General features: G+C 46.4%; 2 protein-coding genes across 2 annotated transcripts in view; one reads left to right on the plus strand and one right to left on the minus strand.

The window, feature by feature from the left end:
• Positions 1-5,364: 5,364 nt before the first annotated feature.
• Positions 5,365-12,160, minus strand: FBXO45 (F-box protein 45; the record flags this gene model as incomplete). Its single annotated transcript, XM_043491544.1, is given in 4 exon segments — positions 5,365-7,998; positions 10,905-11,261; positions 12,084-12,122; positions 12,125-12,160. Coding segments are annotated over 4 exon segments (618 nt in total), but the record flags the coding sequence as incomplete, so codon positions are not given.
• A 126-nt stretch (positions 12,161-12,286) lies between these two features.
• Positions 12,287-12,660, plus strand: part of SMCO1 (single-pass membrane protein with coiled-coil domains 1) — a 35,977-nt gene continuing 35,603 nt past the window's right edge. The window contains exon 1 of the mRNA XM_043492711.1: positions 12,287-12,609. Coding sequence (XP_043348646.1) covers positions 12,476-12,609 — 134 coding nt within the window. The 5' untranslated portion in view covers positions 12,287-12,475. The remainder of the gene's footprint in view (positions 12,610-12,660) is intronic.

The raw sequence follows: 12,660 nt of genomic DNA on the forward strand, positions 1-12,660 counted from the left end.
CGCATGCTCATCTGGGCACGTCGGGGGGCCTCCCCCAAGACTCGAACGGAGTTGACAATGGTCACAGATGGAGGAGGGGCAACCCCAGGGACTGGGCGATCAGCGCTGCCAGCCATGGTAAAGCTGACACCCTCCCGGGTATCAGGGGTCCCAGATGCCCCTCCAAGCTGGGCCAGGGAGCAGTCCCTCCAGACATGCCCTGCTGCCCGGCAGAGAAAGCACCGGGCCTCCCCTGAAGAATAGTAAACCCAGTACTGGGCCCCGTGATGGGCACCAGAAAGGACCCCTCCATAGTCTCCCCATCACGCACCGCCAGCGGCACTTGAACCTGCACCTGCTGGCTGAACGACAAAATTTGGCAGAAGGTGGGGTCCTTAGAGCCCAATGGAAGGGGACTGAGGATGGACAGGGGCTTCTCAAGGGTGGAGAGGAACGGCAAAAGGGCGGCATTAGGGAGGAAGGGAGGAACCGAGGAAAACACCACCCATTTGCCCAGGTCCTCCAAAAGCTCAAGGGGGACATGAATGCCCCCCACCACCAAGCCCCTCTCCACTACCTCCTGGGCAGTGGCCTCCGACACCAGGAAGAACACCACTTTCCCAAACATCTTAGAGGCCGCCACCACGGCCGTGGGCCCCACCACATGCACGTATGTTTCTACACGGGTCGAGGTCGACACCAGAAGGCAACGTGCCCCATGCTCCCTGGTGAGGGTGGGAAAGGGGCCCTGGCCACCGGGAATGGTATTCTGGGAGGTGTCTGGAGCAGACAACAAGGTGGCGAGCAGAGGGGTCACAGCTACCTGGGGCCCAGGAAGCAGCACCTCCAGGGCTGGTGGAGGAAGCAACGGGTCGGGGATGGGGCCACAGCGGGAGAGAGGACCACCACCACGGGAGGTTTCACCTTCTGGGCGGGGCCCTTATCCTTCTTCATCCCTCGGCCCTTCCCACCAGCCAAGGGAGCGGTCCCAGAGGTGGAGGTTGCAGCAGCAGCCACGGAGTCTTGGGAGTCCCCATCCATGCCCGCCGCTGCCTCACTGGTAGTGATGGCAGGCAGCCTGGCAGTGGCAGTCGAGGCGGCTATCACAAGGAAGGGTGTGTGGGGAGGACTGAAAGGGAGCTGCAGGAGCATCCAGGGAAGTCCCACCCCCTGGATCACCCACCACAGGAAGGGAGGGAAAGGGACAGCTGCTAGGGCAGGAAGAGGGGAACGGAGGGTAGGAAGGTTTGGGAGAGAAGGGAAGCGGGGAGGAAACAGCTACCACACCCCACCTGCTAGGCTGAGAGCAGGACAGGAGGGCAGCAACAGAAAGGGACAGAAGAAAACAAGGAACACCACTCCCAGCACAAGATGAAAAAACTGGCTCCCCTGGCTGCACTAAGGAAACGTGAGGAAAACTAAGACATCATGGGGGAGTGTGTGTCAGTGAAGGGAATAACAGAAAAAAAGGGGGTGGGGGGAATCTCAAGCACCAACAGCAGAGCATGGGCACACAGGCAATGAGGGCAGACTGGGAGGCAATTAGCAAGGGGTCGCAATAAAGGGGAGGGTCAGATCAGGTATGCCTCAGGTGTGGAGCAAAAAACAGAGTGGGTTCAAAAGCAACCAAACCAAAAGTGGGGAAATGGGGCTGGCAACCATGCCCACACCACGGGACAAGGGCAGGGCAAACAAACTAACCAAGGACCAAAAAACAGAGCAGGGTGAAACAGAGCAAACAGGGAAGTTAGAAGGGGACTGGCAGCAAAAGGAAAGGGGGCAAGCAGCTGCAAAAACAGGGCAGTGGGCGAGGCAGAGGGGAAGGGAGCCTACCAACTGAATGCAGCAGGTGAGGGAGGGCAAGTCCAAGGGAGGGGAGAGGAAACGCACACCCTTGGGAACCCGAAAAACAAATGCCTGCTCGCTGCTGCAGCTGTCCCAAGGTGGAAGAAGGCCAGAGCAAATGGCTGGGCTGGGGAGCAGAGATCAGAGCCAGGTGATAATAGGAAAGGTGAAGAGGATGGCGATGGTGGCGGCAGTAAGGGAACGGACAGACCAGGGGGAGGGCTCCACACCACTCCCCCAGTAAAGGCACCTACCACCACAAAAGCAAAGATGGGATAAATCCCCTCCACAGAACAAGGCCTCCTCCACTCCCTCCTCAGCTCTAGCAGCAAGGTCAACAGCAACTCAGCCAAGGGAGGCCCCAAAGGAGATGGAAAAAGCGGGGCCTCTCACTCCCCTCTGGGGGTCATACACAGAGTCCTCTCCTCACAGCAACAACAACAGCACCCCAGAAATAGGGAGCAATCAGCCAGCACTGCTAGGACAACTCTGCAGTAGGAGACAGAAGGACCAGGGAGCAGTGGCAGAGTGGAAATATATAAGCCCAAGGCTAATTAAGGCCTGGTTCCCTGTAGACTAGGGAGGGTGGCTACAGGTTAATTGGAGCACCTGTAGTCAATTAAGGTCCGGTCAGGAACCTCATAAAACCCCCTTGCTTCCGGCAGACAGGGGGAAGGAGAGAGGCCTAGAGCTTAGAGATGTGTTGTGAGATTTGAAAGACCAGAGAACCGAAGTAAGGGAAACTCCCTCCTCCAGTGCCTAAGGATTTAGCCCCCCCACCAAGAAAAGTGCAGGACCCACGATACTAACATCGGCCATCTTGTCACAAGAGGAAAGAAATGATGAGATTCAATTAGAGCTAAAACATTAGAATTAAAATACACAGATTTGGGGATCACATCCAAGATTAATTACAAGTCAGATTAATCGCTACTAGAAATAAAGTTTTAGGACAAGCCAGCCCCGCCCCCTGCCAGACCAGAGAAGCGAATTTTAAATTTTTTTAGAACATAGCTGGGCCACTGCTCTAGGAGAATAGGCCCCAAAGCTGAGAAAGTAGGTCTTCCCTTTTGTAAGTTATTTGAGCTCTTCTTGGCTTCTCCATACAGGATAAACAGATAGTCATCTGTTTTTTAAGGTAATGTATCACACAGTATCTTCCTAGGCACATTTACAACAAAAGATTTAAAAGCACAAATCTATTAATAAAATATTCATGATCCTGAAAGAAGTCTGTTCCTACTCCTCCAAAATAGAATGGAACTCCTTCCCCACTAAACTGCCCCTTCAGGGAAAATCTGAGTAAACCAAATAGGCTCTGCCCTAAAAACCTTCTAATTCTGGCCCTTTCAAACCAAAGAGGAGCTCAAGAACTGAGAGACCACTACCTATATAAAAATACACACCAAGTTATTTCACCTAAATTGGATTTCAGTTGAGGAAGATTCCATTGAGACCATCTCTCTGATCCTAACCAGTACCTGAAAAATGAAGAGCCTTGAGTCAAATACACCACCTTGAACTGCCCCTGCAAACAAACTGGAAGCAAGGGTGCCCTATGGAAAACCATGCAATATGCTCCACAAGTAAGATATGAGTAACAAACAAGGAGCTGCATTCTCCATTAGCTGACACTTTTGAGCATTCTTCAAGTGTAGCCCCAATTAGTGTAACCCAGACTAGAGGTGCTACAGATGACTGTGGCAAGATCCACATCTAAAAGAAGCCACCAATACCCTAGCCAAAGGGGAAGAAAAATTAATCTGGGTACTTCTGCAAAGTGGGCATCCAAAAGCAGCAACAAGATCATGTACCTTCAGAACAAAAGTTAGCTCAAGTGCCCAGCACCAACATTAGGTCTTACCTTCTGTTATATTTTTATATTCCCTGAAATCCAAAACACAGGATTTATTTTCAGATATTTCAACTTTAGAGTGCCTGACTATATTTCACTAATGTAATGAACCAAAGAGCATACAACTTTTCATTTAGGAGAAGTTTACTCAAATTAAGCCATTTTAAAAGCATCATCTATGATACAGAAAAGTTAGTTTGGGGGTAACCACAAGTTCCTTAAATCTTCCATTCCTAGTGATACTACCTAGTAAGTGTATCATTTTAAGAATGAGCAAAAAAATCAGAAAGCCACAAATAAGTATGTTTGTATAATACTGAATAACTGATATAATATAATACTGAGTAAGTATGAGCAACAAGGGTAATGCCGTGGTGGGAATCTGCTATATAGACCACCAGACCAGGGGGATGAGGTGGATGAAGCTTTCTTCAGGCAACTAACAGAAGTTACTAGATCACAGGCCCTGGTTCTCATGGGGGACCTGAATCACCTCGATATCTGCTGGGAGAGCAATACAGCAGTGCACAGACAATCCAGGAAGTTTTTGGAAAGTGTAGGGGACCATTTCCTGGTGCAAGTGCTGGAGGAACCAACTAGGGGCAGAGCTCTTCTCGACCTGCTGCTCACAAACAGGGAAGAATTAGTAGGGAAGCAAAAGTGGATAGGAACATGGGAAACGGACACCATGAAATGGTCAAGTGCGGGATCCTGACAGAAGGAAGAAAGGAAAGCAGCAGAACACAGACACTGGACTTCAGAAAAGCTGACTTTGACTTCCTCAGGGAACTGATGGGCAGGATCCCATCTAGGCAGATTTTTGAAATATGAACCCATGTTTGTGACTTCGTATTGCCACCTTTATTTCTGCGCTGCCTTCAGAGCTGGGTGCTGGAGAGCGGTGGCTGCTGGCCAAGTGCCCAGCTCTGAAGGCAGCACTACCGCCAGCAGTAGTGCAGAAGTAAGGGTGGCATGCTATGGTATTGCCACCTTTGCTTCTGTGTTGCTGTTGGCAGCAGTGCTGTCTTCAGAGTTGGGTGGCTGGAGAGCAGTGGCTGCAATATCCCACTCCCCACCCCCGTGCCCCCAGCCTCTATTTGGGAACTTGAAATATACTAACTCTAGAGGGTCATCACAGCCTGAAATATTTTCAAAGGAGGGCCCAGCAAAAAAAAGTTTGAGAACACCTGTTCTGGAGTCTATTATTAAGAGGGGAAATGTTTATTCATTCTCCTTAAAGGTACCCACGACCTTTAACTTTCACATCAAGAGCCACAGAGTGGCAGAAAGACCTCTCTATGCAGCACTACACACACCGCAGTGCAGTCTCAGCAATGAGTATCAACTCATCTCCTGGTATGAAACTTGAATCATCTTTCTGGCTCTAAGGGAGAGTGCTCCCAACTGAGTCAGTCACCTGTGAGATTCCCTGTGTTTCAAAGAGTACACAAGCACATATACATACCATTGAGTTACAAGCTCTTTACAATCATTGGCCAAGGTCTTTTTTTTTTTTTTAAATGCCCATATTACAAATCAAACAGCAGAAACCAGTCACAATAGGCCTCACCTTTTTGGCAGTTGGACTTAACGAAATTTCTCCAATTCAACACTTTCAAAATTGCTACTTCAACTTCCCTACCAATATGCTGTGAATGCTGTTATAACAATACACAAACATTTCCTTTTATGTTGTAGCAGAGTTTATTTTAATATTTTGTACAACTAGCATTGGTCTCCAGTAATAAGTTATAAGAAGTTTACATAAGCAAGATGTTCCCCACCCCCAGCCCCCCAAGGAAAGGAATGTTCAGCTTCCACCACTTCTAATTTATAGGGAAAGAGGGAATGACATTACCTGAAAAACAAAAATGAAACCTAATTCATGAACAGAATTCTCTGGAACAGTTCTTGGGATTAACTATATCTACCTGGATTCCATAAACAAGTGCAGAGGCCACGCCTTCCAAGACTCAGTTAAAGAGCACATTAATCTAACTGAGGTTTTTCTTTCATTTTAGGACAGTTTTTAAATTAATGCCATAATGTTCTGCTGTACTGATATATAGTTTACAATCTAGTACAAATAGTAAATGTTTGTAACAATAGATTTTTCGAAAAGTTATTCACATCTCACCTCATTCAACTGTTCCATGTTTCAGTTCCACGTTTTAAAAGGTCTTTCATTTCTTAATGTGCATTTTGTTTTCAAAGAAACAGACAAGAGAAACTGACCTCAACAGATATTCCCTTTAAGTAACAGACTACACATAAAACAAATAAATATTTTTTTAAAACCCTTCAAGTGGCAACAACAGAGTCTTTTTCAGGGCAGAACCCTGTTATATATTATGTAAAAAGCATTCCAAACCTAGTTCTTCAGCAGCACCCCAATTATTCCAGACAACTACCTGTACCATTTCCCCTGGCTTAATCAGATAACAGAAAAAAATGAAATCAATAATTTAAGAACTTCCTCTCATGCCCATGCACGGAGAACTCAAAGATATGTCTGAGATTACATGATTCAGATTCTCTAGCACAGACAAATTAAGGGTTTATACAAATGTTTCCTTCCTCCCTCCCTCCAAGCATTTTGCCAATAATCCTGAAACAGTTAAGATAGCTCTGTGTAACTTGGAGGATCATTTAAAAAAAAAAAAAAAAATTTTAGTACCAAGGGCTGACCTCAGGGCTTAGAGGTTAAGATGTTACTGCCAGGTTGGAGGCTAACTTTGCATTTTTCATTGTGGAAGCTGGCAGTTTCCTAGACCACTGCTGAGCTTTCAGCCTCTGTGGAAAGCAGCTGCTACAGCACCTACATGTACTTCCTTAGGACACAACTGATTTGATATCACAGTCTTCTCAGATTCCATGAGTATTGTAATGCTGACAAGTTTGTGAAAAATAGGTTTTAGAAAAATGAAATGGGTGAAAACTCCCCACAATAGACCTGATCCAGAATTCCTGACAGTGGGAGGTGAGAGTTTTACTACTCTTGGCTGTAGGTGGACAGAGCCCATACCTGGATATTTGGGAGTTTGTTTGTTTTTTAAACACCCAATTTAAGTCAAGTAAAAGGAAGCCTTGAATCCTTATTAAAACATTTTAACAGGAAAATAAAATCTAGACCCAGGAAGTTAAACATAGTTTTTCATATTACTTTGAAAGCCTCATTTTACAATATTATAAACTTTATGACTTCTTAAAGATGAATTAGTTTTTCTGCATCAAGAGGAAGATCAACCCAGTAAATTGGTTTGCATTCCCTTGTTAATGGGGATCAGGATTTGTGGCATAATAAAACTCATGGGGGGCTTCTTTTTGTCAAGAAAAACAAACAAAAATTGCTCTAGCCATGGAAACTTTCTACCACATCCAAATGAGCATATGTAGCACCTTCTTCCACAAAAGCATCCCAAGATGCTTTATAACACTTGCATGCATGTTGTCTATCTCTCAGCAGAGGTTGTTCTGATGCCATGTAGTGGTTTTTCCTTTAAGAAATTATATCCCAGTTTAGAACGAAGTCAACCTTTTGTTTTGTTTAACAGGATTTTTTTTTTTTTTTTACATGTTCTGTATATACAACCTTTAAAATGCACTTAAAAATAGCTGCACACATTTTATATCTCATTGTATAAGAGAAATGCAGTCCAGGTAGACCATGCTTCTCAATACATTAAAAAATATAAATAAAACCCAACCAGACTCTTTCTCCTCTGGTAGCCATGCTGGCCCGGAAGGAAGGAACAGTTTTAAAATGGGAGTCTTTCACAAAACACGCTACCTACAAATCTCAGGTTAATTTCCTCAAGCACTTCTATAAAACCTTTCCTTACATATTTGATGTCACACACAGCCATCTTAGCAATGAAATCTGTTGCAAAATGCATGTGTGAACTGCCCACTCAACCAACTCCAACCCTGAGGATTTTTCTGGCTTGGTAGAAAAAGGAAATGTAACAATTCCTGCAGTATGGCTGGTTCTCCAAATCACAATTCTTTGTTTTCCTGGATGTTTCTTGCACACGCATCCACACTTTATTTCAAGTTCATCTTTCCTTCTAACCAACGTGCAGATTTCTCCTACAGATCTTCCATATCTTGATATCCCAATGAAACAATCAATGTTATCCATCTAGAGGTTTTCCCAAGTAAACCAAAGTTACCTCTGTGTTGCCATACACAGCAGACACTGCTGGATATAGGCAGGCCTTTGGCAATCCTCTGAATGCAACTCCCAAGAACTCATAGCCTCGCTCAAAGGCTAATGTCTTGTCTTCCATGTCCAAGATTACTCGAATCCTCTCGCCTATCTGCAAACGGAGATAGGAAGAAGAGTCAGGCAATATTCAAAGAGAGACCAATCAAAAGGGAAATAAAACAAATAAGTACATAGACAGTAGAACAGAAGACCTTAGGAGAAGGGCATGTTTCAGTTTCTCAATAAAAATGAATTATTTTTCTGTGAGTGTCAGTTTTACTGATGCTCACAAGATTTTGTATAGCTGTACATAAAATTTCAAGTTAACAATCACAATGCTAAATACCCCATGTAGGGTACAACCACCAAATGTGACCCTTCACATGTGACTGTTCTGGCAATAAGAATTAACGCACTGCATTACATCTACTTCAGTGTTCTGCAGTATGTGGCTATTTTGTAATGGCCTCACCCTGTATTTCCCATGACTCTGAATATAGCTTTCATTATGATAAATAGGTAAAACCTTTGCAGATAGGTAATAGGTAATAGGTAAAGCCTTTTAAAGCCACGGAACTGGTTTTAAGAAAGTAGGTGCTGTATGCCAGGTGCACTAAAACACTTTTTTGGCCAAGCATGCACTCTGAACATCAGCATTACATTCTTATTTACCGATAGAGCAGGAAATTTCAGAACTATGTGTAGGCTTTTCCCATTTGTTTTTGCCCAAAAAAAGAAAGATATATGAGAGTAATAACATCGTCTGTGCCAGGAGAATCACAGATCAGCATATAAACATGATATTGCATGTCAGTTCATTTACCTAGAGTTAAGATTTGAAATTTAAATAAAAGTCACAGCTCCCAACAGAAAGCAGTAACATGATATTGCACAAGCGTCTATGTTGTGGAAGAGTCAAGCCACCCTCAGATGTAGTCTCCTTTAACCTCTAACTTATAAGAGGGCACTTAAGAATGTATACTTTTCAGTCTTTATTTTATGAAAAGAAAGATCATCTCACATGTTTTAATTCAAGCATACTTTAAAGAGACAACTTGAAATCAAGTCAATTTAAAAACTAAGATCAAAGCAGTTTTGTCTACACCATATCCTTGAGTCTCCATGACTATTGCTATGGTTTTAAGTCAGAGGTGGGCAAACTATGGCCCACGGGCCTGTCCTGTCCTGTCCTGCCCTGCTAGCCACCGGCCCCTCCCCTGCTGTCCCCCCACCCCCGCATCCTCAGCTCGTTGTGCCACCAGCGTGGGAGGGGGCTGCACTGCGGGGGCAGAGGAAAGTAGGAAGGGAGGCTCACCTGCAGCCTCAGGGGAGTAGGCGAGCGGCGAAAGTGGGCGGAGGACTCAGGAGGAGCACCTGGTGGCTGCGCAGCCGGCGGGAGTGAAGCAGTGCTTTGAAGGGGAAACTGCTGCTTCTCTCTGGCTTCATGGCTGCCCCTGCTCCTTCTGAGTCCTCCGCCCATGTTTGCAGGGCGGCATTCTGAATGGGGCTTTAGAGGGGGGCCTGTCAGGGGGTGGAGGTGTGGATGGGGTCAGGGCAGTCTGGGAGCAGGGGGGGGTTGAATAGGGGGTGGGGTCCCCGGGGCTGTTAGGGGCAGGGAGTCCCAGGAGGGGGTGGTCAGGGGTCAGAAGTAGGGGGGGTTGGATGGGTTGGGGATTCTTAGGGGAGCAGTCAGGGGGCTGGAAGTGGGACGGAGCGGTTAGGGTTTGGGGAGGCACAGCCTTCCCTACCCGGCCCTCCATACAGTTTTGGAACTCTGATGTGGCCCTCAGGCCAAAAAGTTTGCCCACCCCAGTTTTAAGTTCTTCCCCACCCTCCTTTCCTGTTAGGATGTGAAAGACCCAAACAAGAGAAACTGACCACACAAAGTAAATAGGTAGAGTGACTACACACAATGTTATCAAACACACAAAATCAACTACAGAAAAAATTGTCTCTCTGATCTTTAAATTACAATAATATTATGTTTTACTCATAAAAATCATAGATACACGTTTCAGAAAAAGTGCAATTTTTTAAATTTAAGTGCCATTACACAATCATACCACTCAGACAGCTAACTTTACTTAGAGTGGGGATTTAGGAATATTATATATAAATATACATTAAACAATGTTCACCGACTAAAATGCAGCCACATCTGAAGTGGAACATCACATAACATTACATAACAGTGCAAGTCAGGAAGTATAGCATATTCAATTGAAGCTGTACTGTCAGAAAATCTAGTAGGCAGAACATAGTTATCCAAAAGTGAAATTTGGCCAAAGCTAAATACCACTATTTGGGGGGGGGGGGGGGGGGGGAAGTGCCACACACACTCTAATTACGGCAAGTTATCTGAACAATGTTATGTTTCATCCAAAAGATGTCACCTCTAAGAATATCAATTATTGAATAAACATCACTTCTACATCACCCAGGACTTCCTTGGAGAATTCCTATCCAATTACTGACTAAACTCAGCACACTTAACACTGGGATGTACCAAAAAGACATAATGCTTATCAAACACAGCCCTGTTATTGGTGGACAAATCCCTGGTTAAAACATTTAGAACGTTCTAGTACGTTTTTTTTAATTTTTTTTTTTTTTTAAATAAAAAGAGGTAGCTTCCTTTCAATAAACTGTATGAATGCAGGATCATATCAAATAAGATTTGAGATAAAAGGAAGGTTCAATATTAATTTCATTCTAACTGGAAGAGACAACGTAGGATCCAGAATTTGTACACCGTACAGGGATGTAATCTAAAATAAACCAGTAAATTAGAAAAAAGGTTATCAGGTAAATTTTTCCCCTCAAAAGGTAAACATATTGTATATATTGCCATGTCTGACCAGTTTAGGAGACAGACATTTTTATAATAGAAAAGGGACATATTAAAGAACAGTGTTAAGGCTTATTAGGCAATGAAGTCTTTTTCTTGCCCAACAATTCTTGAAGGACAGCTGTTCACAGGTGCAGTAGAGCCTCTAGCTGGTGCTTAGTCTCACTCACCTGGTATTTTGGTGCATTATTGCACTGTGGGAAACTGCCATTTACTTCTCCATTATGTAGCAAATTATTGTCCACCAGATTCCACCCCCAACTCTGGTCATCACTGCCCAGCAGTGCTACATAGCCCTGACACTGCATGGGAGCCCGTTTTGTGGCAATTCCAATTACTGCCACTGTGCCAAGAGGGCCCTCCCACCAAACTTCCCAAGCATGACGACCCTCACTGAAACCAATCTTGGTCCTTGCCCCATCTGTGCTCTGAGCAATGGGGTTCCGGTGCAATGTAAATCCATTTTTCTTGATGTACACATTCCTGGAGCAGTCATTGGTGCTGAAAGCATGTTGAAAGGCCCGTACCTAAAACCACAGGAAGAAAGAAGGGATTTTTGAGTGGAGGGAATAATCATAAAATGAATTAATTCATTAACATCCTACAGCTCATTCCCACCAAATTTCAAACTTTTTTTTTTAAAACCACAGTGTAGAGGAGATGCAAAAGTATGCAGGATCAGAGGTGCTAAGTTCCTGAGTTCCCAAGGGGTGCTCAACAACCCCCCCAGTCTGCCCCAGATCCCGCCCCCACTTCACCCTTTCCCCCAAGCTCCCACCTCCGTCCCTTCCTGCCCTCCCCACACCTCTTCCCACCCCTGCTCCTCTCCCTGCCTGCCAGTGCCTCCTGCACACCACTGAACAGCTGATTGTGGTGGACAGGAGGGCTGTGGGAGGAGCTGATCTGTGGGGCTGCCAGTGGGTGCAGAGCACCCATTATTTTTTTCTTGTGGGTGCTCCAGCCCCGGAGCACCCAGAGTCAGCACCTATGTGCAGGATAGTGGGTTTACTGGTTGAAGACTCCAGAGTGTAGGGAACCAGAGTATCTGAACCCCTGACACAGAGCAGTAGAGAGGACTGAGGGGAATGGTAGGAAGTGGAGGGCACCTGTAAGACAAGCAATTAAAAGCCCTGTCAATATTAGGGAAATTTTTCAAATAGCCAACCCGATCTCAGCTTTCCAGGCCACAGCAATGGAGACAGCCTGCTGGCTGTGCAGAGTATTTTAAGCACAGTTGACCAGACTTGCTTTGAACAGCTGGTAGGACCAATGCTTAATATTATGGCGGCAGCTTAAGACAAGCCTTCCTTGCAAGAAGATGACAATTCAGCAACACCAGATCTACTTGCCATTTTCCAACGGGGGAGATGGAAGTTGGGCAGTGGGGGGGGGACGCGCAGCCAGGGAAAACCTGCTCCTCATAGGGCCAGTCCCATTGTCAAGGCGAAGACAGAGAAGGGTTATTTCAGGGAGTAGATAACAGCTCTGGCAGCGCTGGGGCCGGGACGGCGGGCGCGGCAGGAGGGTCCCTCCCTACAGCGCCCGGGTGCGCGGACAGCGCCGGCCGGTGCCGGTCGGCCCTGCACAGTCGCTATCGCCGCGCGGGTGCCCCGGCCCTGCAGCGATCCCGGCGGCGCAGCACGAGCCGCCAGCCCTGCCCCCCGCGGAGGCGGTTCGGCCGCTGGGAGCCTGTGGCGAGGCCCCGCTCACCTTGCCCTTGTAGGTGGGCACGTTGCAGAGGATGTCGGTGCGCAGCGCCTCCTCGGCCAGGCTGCGGGCGGCCAGGCTGCGCCACACCTCGCTGTTCTCGTCACCGTGCAGGACGCGGTGCCACAGCCGGCAGACCAGCGCGCAGCTGCGCAGCTCCCGCAGCTCCAGATAGGAGAACACCAGCTCCAGCACCCTGCCGGGCAGCCGCGAACCAGC

This window comes from Dermochelys coriacea, chromosome 9 (genome assembly GCF_009764565.3).
Source record: "Dermochelys coriacea isolate rDerCor1 chromosome 9, rDerCor1.pri.v4, whole genome shotgun sequence".
Taxonomy (NCBI): Eukaryota; Metazoa; Chordata; order Testudines; family Dermochelyidae; genus Dermochelys; species Dermochelys coriacea.